A 16,492-nucleotide genomic window follows, 5' to 3' on the forward strand; every position below is an offset into this window, starting at 1 on the left:
GCCTTCATCGGAGACAGTATCAAAGGGAAGGATGGAGCCCAGTTTATTGCTTGCTTTGTTTAGGGAATGTTAATAGATACTATGCTGCTCAGTTGTGGAATTCTTGTATGCCAGAATGTTGTACTACATCCTACCTACCAGTAGAGAGTAACAGAACTGTAATGCACATGCTCTTCCTCCTCATCAATGACACCACTGTGAGGCAGAATGGTGCCACATCATGGAACGTTACCCTGATGGAGCATACATTTAGCCCATTCCTCAGTGGCATTACAGCAGGTCAGAATGGTGTCTGAGCATTGTATCTTGCCATGTGAGTGTATCACAGCTGTCACACAGGTGCTGTGCATTTTGTTTGCATTGCTGTATGTCAGAATATTTTAAGAACACTATACCTGACTAGTGCATAGTAGTGCAGCTGCCAGACGGATACTTTGGCCCTCATCACTGGGATTGCCATGAGTCAGGATGGTGCCAGACCATACAGTACATAATGACATTATTGAGTAGTAGTGCCATCACATTTGATGCTGTAATCCCTCGTTAGTACTACTGGCACACAATCATACATACAGTTGGTCTTAAGAAGAAGTAAGGTTTGTCAGCTGTGCTTTCTTTTCTTGCAGTTACAATTATGTATCTGTTCTCCACCTTCCCCCAGCTGTGCAGTGTACTTCTGATCTCCTTGAAAGTGTTTGTCAATTTTGCTTGTACCACCTTGTATGGTCTAATCTCTGTTGGCTGGGAGTTTTTTAGTGAAATAGTTTCTCATGACCGCGGTGATTTGGGACTGTCTTAGTGTTTGTCTTTTACTTACAGTCACGTCTTTCTACTCTTTTATATCCCTACATAGTCCTCTTTAATCATATTAAAAATGAATCATATCTCCTCTTTCCATTTTAGTTTCAAAAGAATATAGTGTAGTCTGTTGAGACTTTCCTTGTGCATCACTTGTCCAGACCATTTACAGTTCTTGTAAACTTTGTCAGTACCATGTCCAGTCATTGTGCTTCTCCCTGAGTGGGCTTTCTGAACTGGTCACAGTACTCTATCAGGTACACAGGAATATATTATATAACCCATATAAATGTTTCTTGGGCTGTGTTGCAGGTGTATTGAATGTTTTATAAATATCTATGTTTGGCGGGCTTTTGTGGATAGATACAGATGCAGACAGAGACGTGAGACATTATGAACGTGTTACTTATTTTTATTGTTTTAAATGTTTATTGTTTTAAATGCTTGCCTGAGCTTTTCTGTCTGATTTTTGTACATTCATCCTAGTTTTTTTTAACCTTCTTGGACTACCCATACTAGCTTATGTCTGAGCTGTAATGAACAGTGAACTGCACTACATAGCCCATGTAAGTGGTTGGTGGGTTGGGTGAATATATCTGTGTACAGATAAGACAATGAGGCAGTACAGGCAGACATTACTTTGTTGTATTTTGATTTAAATATTTTCCCTCTCTCTCGCTCTCCTTTGTCTCTATCTACTTCCCAGCTTTGTTGAGGCTTGTTGTATTACTGAGAGATTTAATATGCTATGTAGCCCAAGCAAGTGTTATATGCAAACTGTGCAGTGAGACAGTGTGGGCACATTTAACTTGTCTTTTTATTTATTTATTTTTCATGTCTGCTTTTCAGTGTATTACAGTGGTGCAGCACTTAGCATTGCTGCCTCACCACGTTTGATTCTGGGCTGGAGTGCCGTCTGTGTGGAGCCTGCACTCCCTTCCAGTGTCTGGTTTTCTCCTGCATTTCAAACACATGTAGGTGAATTGGTAGTCTTCTAAGTTGCCTGTATGTATGTGTGTGTGGGGGGGGGGGTGCAGTGGGCTTGGCTCCCTGCCAGGATTAGTTGTCTACCTTACACCTGTTAAGCAGAGAATATAGTGCGACTCTGGCTCTGCCATGACCCTGGTTTGGATGAAGCTGTTCACTGGTACATGAATATCTGCATTTCCTGCCTGCTATTCTCTGGGATATAGGTATCCTATCTCCTTTGCTTCTGCAAGAGCTCTACTGAGTAGTTGTGAACAATGGAGTGGTCTTGTGCATTTCCAAAGATGCAAAGACATGCATTTCTGTCGTTACATGACAGCTGTGACAGTGGTGGGGCTCAGCTGTATAAGTGGACTAGTATCTGAACCAGAAGAAGTGTTTGTTATCCATAGTGCTTTTACCTCTGATACAGTCTCCTTGTCGTTCTACCTTACTTATTGTAAAGAATGCTCCCTGACAGGATGCTTCAGATCTTGTTCCTTTGATGTTTAGCTGAAATCCATTTTATTGCTGCTATCTGTTCTTTCTGAAATTGGATATATTCCAGATCTGGTTAAGAGCATAATTGTTATTCCTTCCCTTGTCTTAGAGTTTGGTCTTAAAGCAGTACACCTCCGCGTCTGGTTTGCTTGTTTATACTGTTTAGTGCTTCAATGTGTATTTCATAAATGCTGCTGTCCTGGTCTCTGTGTCAGCAAATGTTTTTCAGCTTGGCATTATACCCATGTTGCTTCAGATGCATTTGTGTAACATGTTTCAGAATTTTACTATGTATATCTTAAATGCTGCTAACAGTAGTACTGATTTAGCCATTTAGATTTTCACTGTTAACCACTGACCTGCTATTTTCTTATTCTTGTTAGTCTGTGCTGGTATTTGCTACATCATAGCACTGCTTAATTGTGCCATTTCTGAACATCTTTGTACTTTTATTGTGAAGTTGTGGTGCTGTAAGTTAAATCACTTCAATCTATTTAATTTTTCATGTAACAACTGTTACAACTGCTAGAGCACTATCACATTGTTGGTATATTGTAGTTTTGATAGTGAGATTTTTTTTTCTACTTTGCCAAAAGGTATTTTTTTAAACTTCCGATATGTGGTATTGCTAGGGGCATGTGACAGAGAATGAATAAATAATTTTTCATTCACATTTTTGTGTTATGCAGTTGGGTCATTTTTATTCTGTTTATTAGGTAACTTAATGACATTGTGTTTAAAAATATACATAAAAATAAAGCTGCTTAGACTACTGGGGCACATACAAAATAAAATCCAAAAAAAAAAAAAAAACCCATAGATGCTTATCCTTAGGAATTTCTAAAACTTTATTAACAATGTGGTTTAAGAACCCAAACAGTAAACACTTTTCCCTCTTTTATTCAAATAACTTGGATTGTTTAAATTCTGTTTACATTTACACTTGTTTTCTAATAAAGTCATGGAAATCTCAGAGGCTAAGCACCTGTGAGTTATTTATTTATTTTTTTTGTTTTGTTTGTGTGTTTTATAATATTGTGTTTTGATGGACGTAGCACACTATGATGCAACACAAAACAGCTGAGCACAGGTCAGTCCACTGCAGTGTTATAACAACTGTCTGAATAGCAGAAGCAGATGCCACAGCACAGTATGCCAGTGCAGTGCCAGATTATTAGTGTATGACTGAGAAGCAAGCAGCAACACGAAATGCAAGTGCCATAGGAAACTACTGATTACAAGAGGTGATTAATAGAGTAGTTACATGAGACATTTAGTGTAATAGGTACTAATGCCACAACACAGGAATCTGGGAGTCAGCAGGCTCTGGTATCACAGAATTAAATACAGTGCAGAGAAGTCAAAATGCAGCAAAGTATGTGCCACTGAGGTATGTAAATATAGCATGTACAGAGGCACAGTTTGTCCAACTAATTAAGACAATGCAGTAGATAGTGTCATAGCAAATGTACAATGTAGCAGAGTACTAAAACTATCAGTCACTGCTGAGAAATTGAAAGCAGAGTATGCTAAATCCAGTGTCACTAGTGGAAAGAATGTGCTGTAACTTACTAGCCCACAAAACCAAGCACAGCCAGGAGCATGCAAGCTCTAGAGTGTATTAGCTCTAATACAGGAGGGTAAAATAATATAGCAATAACCCACGCCTGGGTGTGGGTAATGCTGGATTTACCCACGGTTGGCGTGGTTTGGTCCTGAGGGCGAAGCCCGAGGGACCAAACAAAGCCAACCGTGGGTAAATACAGCATTACCCACACCCAGAAGTGGGTTATTGCTATTATACAATGACATTATTTAAGAAAAGAAATAATGGCATTGTATAATGCCTCTTTACTGCCCTTCCGCAGCTGTCTGGTATTCTGCGGCAGTTCTGATGTACTGCGCATGCCTACGCAGTACATCAGAGCTGTGGGCAAAAGCACTGTTTCGCTATGTTAAATGGGTTTAACATAGCGAGACAGCTTTAAAATAAGCAACGGATATCTCCGTTGCTTATTTTAAAGCTGTCTCGCTATGTTAAACCCATTTAATATAACGAGACAGCTTTAAAAAAAAAGCAACGGAGATTGCAAGATCTCCGTTGCTTTTTACACACTGTGTCGCTATGTTAAAGGAGTTTAACATAGCGAGACAGCTTTAAAAAAAGCAACGGAGATCTGCGTTGCTTTTTTTAAACCTGTGTCGCTATGTTAAACTCTTTTAACATAGCAAGACAGTGTTTTATACTAACGGAAAAAGTCCGGGCGACCGGACCTTTTTCCGTTAGTATATTGAGGGATTTACAACGGGCATGCTGGTTGGGCTGGCCAATCAGCGTGCACGTTTTAGGGGAGGAATTGTATAATAATGATTAAACCAGGACCATTCACTAACCCACCAGTAGCGCATGGACTGTCAGCACACACAACCAAGCTCATCCAGGTGCAGATGAGCACAAGGATGAATTAGCGTGCGGTGATGCCTGTTGCAGTTTGGGGGATTAGGATAGGTGACCACCTGCTGTGACTGTATAGTATATCTGCAAACCTGCTGCATTAAGTACAGCACTTCCCAGATACTGTGTGACTTTTTTCCAAGTCAAATCCTGTAGCAACAGTTTGAGGCAAGTTTGTCATGTTGCATTTCACAATAGAGTGGCAACATCTGCAAACACATGGTTTAAAGCAGACAAGAACATTACCAGTCCATTATAGTTAATACTGCTGAGTAAGCAGTAGTACTTCAGTACCGGGAAAAACAACAGTAGCTGTTTCTTTCCTCTGATCGATTTCTGATAGACCAGTTTCAGGTTATCACAACCCAAAAGAAGACTTTCAGATCAACAATAGGACATGCACTGATGTATAAAATAAGTAAAATGTAAGTAAAATGTCACTTCCTAGTTAGTTGATGTTTCCGCGGTAGTACAGCGGTAGCGTTGTTACCTCACAGCAAGAAGTTCTCCTGTTCGATTCTCGGCTGGAGTGCCTTCTGTGTGGAGTCTGCATGTCCTCCCTGTGGTCGAGTGGCCTCTGAAAGACATGTGTGAATGGGCGTGCCTTCGCTGAAGGTTGGGCGCTGGGCTGGCAACTCTGCACCATAAAAAAAATCGACTGCCAATCATTAGCGGACCGGAGTTCCACTGTGGCGACCCCTAACCGGGAAAAGCCAAAAAGACTTCCTAGTTGGTGTGAGGCTGTATGTTCAAGGAAAATTCAGTGACAAGAGTTAAAAGTAAATGTGTTGTGGGTCACAGCTTAGCATGAACCCTCTATTACTAAATGTGAATTGTCCTTTAGTCTGCTGTACACATTGGGCTGGTCTGGCAAAGTATCCACACTGTGAGATATATTCCATTAGTTGTTACTTACATACATTTATGCCTTTTCTGAATTTTAAAAATTAATGAAATGATAGATATATTTCACTGTCAGTTTTTTGTAAATGTTCATTACTTTTTTTTGTGACAAAGATATTAACTTTAAAAGTTGGTGGAATATGTAAAGCCAACTAAGTTATGAGCATTTACTTATTTATTTTTCATACACAACATCCACTGCAGGACTACAAGATTCAGTAATAGTTTCTACCTTACAGTGATTAGACTTCTGAACTCTGGCACTAGTCCCAGGGGTCTGGACACACAAGTCAATTTTTTATTTATTTTTGCAATATATACTTACATATATTTCAAGAAAGTGCGATATTTATTTATTATATCCATAGTCAGTATTATTTAACTCACTCAAGTGCAGTGTTAGACAAACAATGTAGCCATTTCAGTCTGTAGTATGTTTTGTATTGCTTTAAATAGGGGAGTTAATTTAACTCCAGGGAGGGTATTCTTTGCATATATGAGTGTTGGTAAATGTCTCTGCTCTTTTCTTGCATGTATTGGGAGTCGTATTGTATTTGTTAGTTATGTTTATTCCTCTAACTTGTATGTGTTGTTTCACTTTCCTTTGTAATCTCAAGAATTGAGCTGATGCATGAAATTTCATTTATTCTACACTTGTGTAGTTCTAAATGACAATAAAGTTTACTTTAACATCATATTAACATGTGTGGTTTTCTATATTTTGATCCCAGACTTACAGCATACACATTCATTTGCCAGTTTTTATAATAGTAGCGGTAGCTGTTTCTCAAAAAAAAAAAATCACTTCCAGGATTTTTTTTGTTTATTTGATGTGATTTTTTATGTTAAGTTTTGTGAACCAGCATTGCATTAACAAAGCATTTATTACTCACATTTATTTTGAATTAAAGAAAAGCAACATATTGAACATTTTTCAGGAATATTACATAATGTCTAAAATTGCTTAATTTAAAAAATTTGTGTTGGTAGTTTGTTTTATGCTTTTTTTTTCTGTTGATTTTTTCTAGTCGCCGATGAAAGCAAAATCAGTTTATTGAGCATAAAGGAATCTGGTAAGTAAAATGCTGCTGCTCCATAACTGCATGTTATCTCTAGAGATTGTTAGTAGGTTTATATTTTATAAATTGTGACTTGCTGTTTGCAAGTGTTTTAAACTGCATTGTAAGGAACATACTTCCTGTCAAAGTGTGCTACATTTACCCGTGACTGTAGTTATTTGGATCACACAAAAGTCACTGTGAAAATTGTCTGTTTTAATGGTTGAAAAAAACCATGTACTGTAAGTTAAGTAACACTGGACTAAGCAAGATTCATTCCTCTTGCTGCTAGTCTGTAAAATTATGGTAGGTGTCTGATTTCAATGATATCTCCCAATGTGTTTATATATCTATATATATATATATATATATATATATATATATATATATATATATATAAACAGTTTTTTTTATTTTTATGACCTGATAGTGAATAGACTTGACTGCAAAAGTGTGTAAGTAGAGAAACAAAATTTTTATGAAATATGGTCAACTCGTTCATTCATCCCCCAGTGATGCAAGATTGCCATGCTATTGAACCACATCCATTGCTGCTAGTCTGTAAAATTATGATAGGTGTCTGATTTCAATGATATCTCCCAATGTGTTTATATATATATATATATATATATATATATATATATATATATATATAAATTTTTTTATTTTTATGACCTGATAGTGAATAAACTTGACTGCAAAAGTGTGTAAGTAGAGAAACAAAATTTTTATGAAATATGGTCACTCGTTCATTCATCCCCCAGTGATGCAAGATTGCCATGCTATTGAACCACATCCATAAAGGAGTGGAAAAGTCTTAGCAACTAAGAGCCCATTGTCATTTCTGGGAAGAATTAAAGACAGAACTGATGTGGTTGTAACCTGTATTTGTTGGGAGTTGAAGGCATAATTAACCTTCAGTATTGCCACCAGTTGGGAATATGGCATATGTGTTTGGAACACTGGCAGTTTTTTACATGTCCCCTTCTTTAACTTCATGTACTGCTTCTGAATTAAGCCCAAGCACGAACATCTTGGCAGCACCCACTCCCAAGTGTGAGCTGTGTTTGGATGTTGAGATGAATATTAGTTTTTATATAGAGCTGTGTTTAGAATTTGAGATCATAGGAGATTACTAAGCTATTGACTCAGTGGTCATTTTAAGCCTAGCTGTTTCATTTCAATGTAATACCATAGAAATGCTAGTCGGTACCCAATATTGCATTTAGTGATGACTGCCCATGTCCAGGAGGGTTGTGGGATCTATCCCTGGCCACATCAGTTCTAGTTTTAATTCTTCCCAGAAATGACAATGGACTATTAGCTGATGGTCATTAGTTTCTTATATGGAGCTGTGTTTGGATGTTGAGCTGAATATTAGTTTCTCATGGGGAAGGCTGGAGGTAGTAGTTCATAAAGGTCAAAAAATCAAATTGAAGATGCATGAAAAACAGTTTGGGGTAACATTATAACCCAAAACATGCAAAGTCATCAGACATAGTGATTATAACATATGCAGTGAAATAGTACATTCTTAGAATGCATCTCTTTATCGTTGGTGATTCCTTGTCAGTCAGCCAACAACCCCACTTATTTCAGTACGTTTCACCATGGTACTGTGAGTGGGGAATCCCCACAGAAGTTTATTATCTTGTCTTGGTGCTGCTTAAGGTTCTTAACTTCACGACACTCTAACGGTTACATATTTACATTACTGTGAAAATGTATCATGACATCATGCTGCACATTTTAATCCTTTCAGACAAAACTTTAGCAGGTGCCTGTTACCTCATTATACAACCAGAGTCATTCATACCAGTAGTATTTGTTTCCGTATTCGTATAGGATGTGAGCAGTTGGAACTCAGTTCACTGTAACAGTCAGAAGAAGTGTTTTGGGGGCCTGTGTTTGAAAGTCCAAATGGCACTGTTTTGGAATGGTAAAAAGACAAAGTGACATTTCTGTATTCATTCTGACTTTTTTTATATTTTTTCTTGTCCTTATTTGTTATACTGATGACTACAGATTCACTCTCTCAGTTTTGTAAAAGTGGAAACTCCATCTACCATCCTGTGTTATGTCACTGCTGGGATGGGCCTTTCCTGACATTTTCCTTTTTTTTCTTTTGTTGCATATTTGCTTGATTTGATCACGTGCTTTCTACTTCATTTTCACTAGTGTTTTTGTTTCCTGCTTTAAATTCATCTGGATTACTGTTTTGGATTACAAAATATGCTTTTTAATTTAAATGGTTATTTTTTTTGCAATTGTTTTATCTTTCAAGTGATTTTATTTAAGAGCAAGAACTGCTGATTGTGCAGTATATGTTTAAATATGCACCGATAGGTCTCCTGTATTTGTAATGTTCACACATGCTTGCTTTGTTGAGAAGGACTTGCTAATTCTGGCTTAGGACCAGTATACAATATATGATGCTGCTATACAGTAGTACAACAATAGTTAGAATGAGCACTTGGTCGAGTCCTACATTAAGCCTAAAAATCCCCACTGTGATATTATTTACACTTGCCTTGTTTGTATCAGAACTGGTGTCTCATGTAGTATTAAATAGTACAGCAAATTATAAATAGATAGATATGTAATATTTGAAAAATGAATGTGCACAATGAATTCCATCATTGACTCCGACAGAAATAAACATTTTGCTTGCGCATATATCTGAGGTAGATAAAAATTGAGTCAATTTTAGAGGTATCTGATGGGCTTTGCACTGCTGCTCTGAAATCTAAAATGGCAAGTCCCAGAATTAGAAAAAAAGACCAGTGTAATTAAAGGAGAATAAGCACATTTCAATAATTGTTGTGTTCCTTTAAAGTTATTTTTTCATGTGGTCAAATCCTCCTTTCACCCCCACACCCATTTATACATGCTAACTCCAAGAGTACTATATCTCAGGGAAAAGGGAATTCCTGAAACAAGTCATCTCCGGCTTGATTTATGCAAGTCCCCATTATCATGCATTTAAACTCAGTCTTTTGGGACTTGCAATTACAAATGTCAGAATTTGAAACTGTTACCATTCTGACTGTGTCTAATAATGTCTTTCTGAACCTAATGACCAAATACTGAGAAGCTTAAATGTCATACTTGTTTTCATTGGTTAAAAATTCTGCATTTTGCTCATAGGCATGTATGATGCTTCAGTCCTAATTCTGTGAGAAAGGTCATATGAATGGCATTGCCAAGGTTTCCTTTTTGGACCATAAAATACTACCCTACCCCTTTGGTGAAATAAAAAATTAGTAAGCTATACAAAAAAAAGTGTACTACACAGTTTAAAAAAAAAAATAACCCTAGTCATAAAAATAAGACTAGATTATTTAAAGTATAAACATCATTTAAATTTGTTTTTTGTTTGTTGCTATCAAATCTTGAACTCCGCGTGATCTCAAAGGATGAAAGCAATGATAGGGAATCCTTTAATTACATCAGAAAAACTGGGAAAATTATGACTATAATGCGTTATCAATAAACAATGAAATAATCACCCTTCCACATATGTTCATAGGTGTGTACTAGGCTAATGGCCCTGGAGCCTTTACAAGCCTAGCCCATAAGATTACCCTGGCATCATGCCACCCGACCTTAGTTCCCAGTGCCTCTGTCGAGTAAAGTCACTGGAGTGATCCCTGGGGTGAATTTTCTATGTAGTAAACATTCTGGCTGAAAATGTTCATGTAGATTTCACAACAAGCAAAGAAATATGTCAGAATGCTATAGAGACAAATAGTAATGCCATCACTTTTTCTGTAATTAAATATAATGCGAGACTTGACCAAAAAGGGCATACATTATCATTAGAAAATTAATGGTTTAGCTTTTCAATTTAAGGTAATTATTTTTACTCTGTGAGTACTCCTAGATCATTGTTATCTATGGAAAATCACTGCCACTGCAATTTCTCTCTGTGCAGTTTGTATTTGTCACCTGTAGTGCTAGCACTGTGTGTGGTCTTTCCATTTTCCCTGTGTTTGTGTGACTGTGGTGTTCATATGTATAAATCTGGGGAATTTAGGGTATGCATCGCACATGGAGGGTTCAAGAGAAGATGCCACCTATGAAAAAAAAATAATTTCTAAAAAGTTTTATAAGGTGGAGGTTTCAAAATGTTTCCTTTCATCTGGATGAGCCTCCAGTGAGTTGCATCTTGACAAAATGCAGAAGAACCAATTCCTTACTAGAAAAATAATAGGGCTGAAAAACTTGAATTATTTAGAAGGCTTCAGTTGTCATTACATTTTGTTTCTTATAGGTCAATCAGATATGAACTCTGCTCTGCCTATGCAATAATGACTTATCTGGTTCTATTTTTAAGTCCATACACGGTACACACCACTGAGGTAGTCAACATCTTACTAAGAATCTGATTTTAAAAATAAATCTTAATAATAAAAAATGTATGAAAGATTACCCAGCATCTTCTGAGATTATAGAATGAGGATTTAGTTGTAGTCTGACATTAGTCATTAACTTCCTTCAGAAATAATCTTGACACATATGTGAGAAGTAAACCAATAAAGGTATGGTAATAGCAGTCAAGTTTCTTGTGGACTAGTGACTCATAAGCTTAGTAACAGAACCTACAAACCATTGAATCTGGATCCAGTTTATAACTGTTTTTAAGAAAAAAAAGTTTAGTTTGTGCACCACTTCTAGTGCACGTTTTTATTTATTATTTTATTTATTTGCAGTTGGTTTACCAGGATAGTCCATTGGGCCAAAAGAACCCGTTTTCAATGGAGTCCTGGGGAGAAAAGCTCCAGCACAGACAAAATTAGGTACATACACAAGATTGCTAAAAATAATTAAATTATACAAGTAGTGGATAAAACATTTAGCTCAAAAATTCAAGAAGCATTCAAACAATACAATAAATGAAGATTAATGTGAAGTAAGTGAGCTGAGACAGTAAGGTGAATTACATAGCAGAGTTGTGTTGGAGAAGGAACACAACATTACATTACAGAGTAATTATTCTGAAGGAAAACAAGCTTTGTTAGGTAAAGTTGAGTGTCAAAGCATAAAGGAGGTAAGATGCCATATATTTATGAGGGGTGGGAGCAAGAACAATCCCATTGGGACCTGAGATGTGTATGGAGAGATTTTTTGAATATGTAGTGATTAGAGGTGGTACAAATGGATGGTGGGAGTGAGTTCCAGAGACGGGAAAGGTTAGAGGATAATAAGTGTTTACCTGGGGGATAAGATGGTTTATGGACTTCAAGTAGGTTTTGATTGTTGGACCATAAGACTCTATTTGGTAGGTGCATTTTGAAGGCAGAAGACAGAGAGGGACAAAGAGAGGGGTTGAGAATGAGCTTATGAGCTAAAGTCAGCTGTATATAGATAAGATGATTAGGTAGTTCGAGCCAATTTAGTTTTTGGAGAGAGGAACAGTGGTGGGTGGAGGACCTATGGCTATTAGCGAATTTGGCAATTTTGTTATAGCAGGAGGAAAGCTGGCTTTTTAGAGAGGTCTGAAGATTAGTCAGTAATGGAACCCCGTAGAGAAGAGAGGGGATGAGAAAGGAGGAAGCGAGAGAGATTTTGGAGGAGCTAGTAAGATACTGATTCTGACGGTAGAGCATACCTAGTTTTTGATGAGTTTTCTTAATATTTAGTTGTAGATGGGAGTTGAATTTAAGCTGATTGTCAATTAGAACACCTAGTAGCTTAGTTTCAGATACCAGTTCCAAGGGTGAGTTGTTTTGGCTGATAATTGAGAAAGAGTTTATGTCGAAAGAAGTAGATTTGGAGGGGGTAAATACCATTAGTTTTGTTTTGGAGGCATTGAGTGCTAAGTGATTTATTTTCATCCAATGCTCAGTAATTGAGAAAGCTTCCTGAGTAAGTTTTTGGAGCAGAGAGGGGGAGGTGGCAGAGCAGATAATGGTAGAATCGTCTGCATATTGGATGATGTTTGCAAATGGAATGGATTTGTGGAAGTCATTTATAAATATATTAAAGAGGAGGGGACCAAGAATAGATCCTTGGGGAACTCCAGTGGGGGTACTAAGGAAAGAGGAAGTGGCCTTCTTCCATATTACGGCTTGGTATCTGTTTGATAAATAACTGGAGAACCAATTTATGGAGGAGGGAGAGAGGTTAAGTTCTGACAGTTTGGATAGGAGCAGGCTATGTGAAATAGTGTCAAAGGCCTTGGAGAGGTCTAGTAGTAAGGTGGAAACAATGTGGCCGGAATCACGTGCTCTATTAACAGTCTCAAGAAAGGACAGGAGGGCTGTCATAGTGCTATGATTTGGCCTGAATCCGTGTTGTGTAGGGGTTAAAAGGTTGTTATCTAAGAGATGTGGTAGGAGTTGAAGCTGGATACACTTTTCCAGGAGTTTAGATATGGGGGAGAGGATAGCAATAGGACGGAAGTTGTTGACATTGCAATTGTTGCCTCCTTTATGGAGGGGGATGATGAAGGCTTGCTTCCATAGTAGGGGCACTGTGCATTCATGGATGGAGCGGTTGATTAGAATGCTGATGGGAAAGGCAATTGCTTCTGCGGCTATACTTAGGAAGTAAGAGGGAATGTTGTCAGGAGCGTTGGTACATGGCTTCAGTTTCTGAAGGAGTTTCTTTATGGCGGAAGTGGGAATAGGTTTAAATGAGAATAGAGAAGAGTTGGGAGAGAGAGAACTTGAGGAAGATATGGGTGAAGAGGGGGTTAGAGTAGTGGAAGAGGTGGAAGATAGACAGTGAGAAGATGAGAATGAGGTGGAAGTGGTGATGACGGGAGGGTTGTTTGCAGGAGAGATTGGGGGTGTATTAGGTAATGAGGAGGGGTGTGTGAAGGAGGATGTGAGTTTGCTAATAGAGTCGATGAAAAAGGAGTTGAACTGTGTAGCTAGATCTAGGTCTGGGCTATTTGGGTCTGGGGTTGGGGTGTGTGGTTTGCTGGGGTTTAGGAGGGTAGAGATCCCCTTCCGGAATTTTTGAGGGTTAGTTTTATTGTTGTTTTGGAGTGTAAAGAAGTAGTTTTGTCTGTCAGAGATTATGAGCTTTTTTACTTTATTTCGAAGGGTTTTGTAAGCAATATCTTGTGCTGGGGTCTTATTTCTCAGATAGAGTCTGACTGGTCAGATCCTCGTTTAGTGGAGAAATGCAGTAAGCTGTTAATTCTCTTGTGCATTTTTTCAAGATTTTGCATTATTTGAATATACATTGGTTTAAATATTGAAGTGAACCTTGAAATAAGATGAGATCTGTGCACACATGATAGGCATATCAGCCAGAAAGGCTGGCATTTCAGGTTACTTCTCTGCCTGTAGTGCTTATCATGTTCATTTGACTTTTTGGGCAATATCCTTGTAAAACTGATAAAAGTATTTATCAAGATGTTTAGGTACTCATCACTTTACTTGTTTTTACTTTTTTATCAATGGAACTTCAGATTGTATTTGCATCATTTAGGATGTCAGGCTAATTTAAGTAATAAAAAAATCCCTTAGATTATAATGGGCAAAACACAAAGATCATTAAAAACTGTGTGAATTACAGCATAAGTATGTCCAACTAGTAATTATGTAATAATTGATTTAATACATTTAATTTAAAGCCGGTTTCTGAAATACCAGGAAACTAAAACCATGTTCTTTGACATTTTATTTTCAAAAGGTCATAATAAAAATAAAAAAACGGGCAAAATACAACAGTGAAAACTGTAGTCAATATTTAATGTATTACACTAGAGACATTCAAGTTGTGCAATTATTCCAACAATTCCTAAGGCTGAGTAGGGGTACTAAACTTCATTAAGCTTCTGTAGAGATATTTAGTGCCGTTGAGGGGTTGCTCCTGCTGTGTTCATGCAATGGTTTTATGTTTGTAGTAGTCCTTTAGGTATGCTAATTAAAAAAAGATCATATTCAGCCTGGACCTGTGCCACAGCACAGATAAAGTGAGTGTTGCATGTCACACACACGCACAAATCAGAAGAGGGAACTTGAAGACCAGTAACTAGACCTCCTCTTTTTCATTGTTTTTGTCAAGATCTCATGAAAATCTCAAAGTTCAAAATATTATCATTCAAAAATTATCTCTCATTTCTTTACTTAGTTTCATGGTAAAGTTATTCTTAAAATATATGCATTTATTAAACTTTTCTGTGTCTGACTTAGTGTCAGTTCCTTGTCTTACTCTGGACTATTTAATGCATCAGGAGTATTTACAAAGTGTCTGGCTCTAAGACTTCAAGGCAGCCACATGTTTGCATAGTTGGAGATAGCTCATATATATTTTTATTTTGTAAACAAGAAATATCCTTATTGAATTATCAGTTATGACATAGGCAATCATACATTTATATAAATGAAAACAAACTATATTGACATATTTTTCAGGGGGAAACATTATACATCACTTATTATCTTCTACACAGACATTATCAGTCAAACATTACATAGGTCATTCAATTCCTGCCATCTCTTAAGCCTCATTTCTCCTCTAAAACATTATTCTGCTTGTACTGTTCCCACAATTCCCATTTTTTCTATGTAATTTGCTCATTACATTTTCTGAAGATCCCAGTATTTCTTTTATTTGTGTTACTATATTCATTATTTATGGTATGGTTGGTTTAGACTTTGATTTCCATTTTCTAGTAATTGCTTTTTTGGCAGCCACAAGAATTAAACTCAGCAAGGCCGTACTATCTCTAGGCAATTCTGATTCTGTATCACAGCTCACAGAAAATTTTCCATAGTTAAACCAATTTGTTTGCCCAGTATTTCTGACAGAGTAGTCTGCAGGGAATTTTTTAAGTCTGTCAACTCATTGTACTCCCAAAACATATGTTCCCCATTACCACTTCTTCCCCATCACACCTCCAACATTTGCAATGTACCTGAGGAAAAATTATTTGCAAACACTTCCAAGCAGAGATTACAAATCTTCTAGACTTGGTTGAATATTTGGGAGCCATACAAATATCCTCCCATTATTTCTTTGTGAATTAATGCTAACCCAGTCTGTCTTACCAATCCCTTCTAATCTCCTTTGATTGATTCCCATAGTTAATCATGCAATATTTAATATGCCCTACTAATCATCCTTTTTTAACAGCAGCTTCTGTTCTAGATTCTACTACAAACTCTATCAGTACTGGTCCTTCACTTAGGATCCCTCATTTCTCTCTCTTTCCATATACTCTGATATCAATCCTTGGTAGGGAAGGTAACCTCTAGCCTGCAGTTCAAATAAATTCTTTGCGTCCTCCCATTCTTTTACCTTACCTTGTCTAATTATTTGCTCCCAATAGCTTGGTTTCTTTGCTACTTTTCTCCAGTACATTCCAGCCCCCTCTTGCCTTTTCTCCATACTTCTAATTGTAGCAATCACTAATGGCAAAACCTTCTTTCTCCATTCTCATGTTGGCTTAGTTCTTGGAGTACTTCGTTACTTTATGAATAACATAATATGTATGGTTATTGTTGTTCTCTTTAATGATCTTCCAAAATCCCAGTCTTTCCCTATTTCTTGAGCTCCCCCACCATTTCGTCATCATCCCTTTCCACTTTGAGTTATAGCTTTCTGCTTGTGCTATGTACAGGACCCTTAACAGTGTAGCTCTGAAATACCCCCTCAAATCAGGTAATCCCAAACCACCTTGTTATATTAGAAGGATCAGCTTATCCCCCTTGACTCTTGCCCTTTTCACATCCCAGATAAAAATCTTTCAACTCCTGTCTGCAACTTTCCTCTGGTTGATACAGTATGCCTGACCTGTGTATAAAACTAAAGGAATGAAGACATTTTCGCTGCTTGTATCTTGCTATCCTTA

The 16,492-nt window shown here is 37.3% G+C and overlaps 1 protein-coding gene across 1 annotated transcript in view; it reads left to right on the forward strand.

The window, feature by feature from the left end:
- PARD3B (par-3 family cell polarity regulator beta) overlaps positions 1-16,492 on the forward strand; it is a 5,075,916-nt gene that overhangs the window by 2,993,678 nt on the left and 2,065,746 nt on the right. Inside the window, exon 20 of the mRNA XM_044075955.1 lies at positions 6,652-6,696. Coding sequence (XP_043931890.1) covers positions 6,652-6,696 — 45 coding nt within the window. The remainder of the gene's footprint in view (positions 1-6,651; positions 6,697-16,492) is intronic.

This window comes from Protopterus annectens, chromosome 6.part1 (genome assembly GCF_019279795.1).
Source record: "Protopterus annectens isolate FY-2018-M chromosome 6.part1, PAN1.0, whole genome shotgun sequence".
In the NCBI taxonomy this organism is placed as follows: Eukaryota; Metazoa; Chordata; order Ceratodontiformes; family Protopteridae; genus Protopterus; species Protopterus annectens.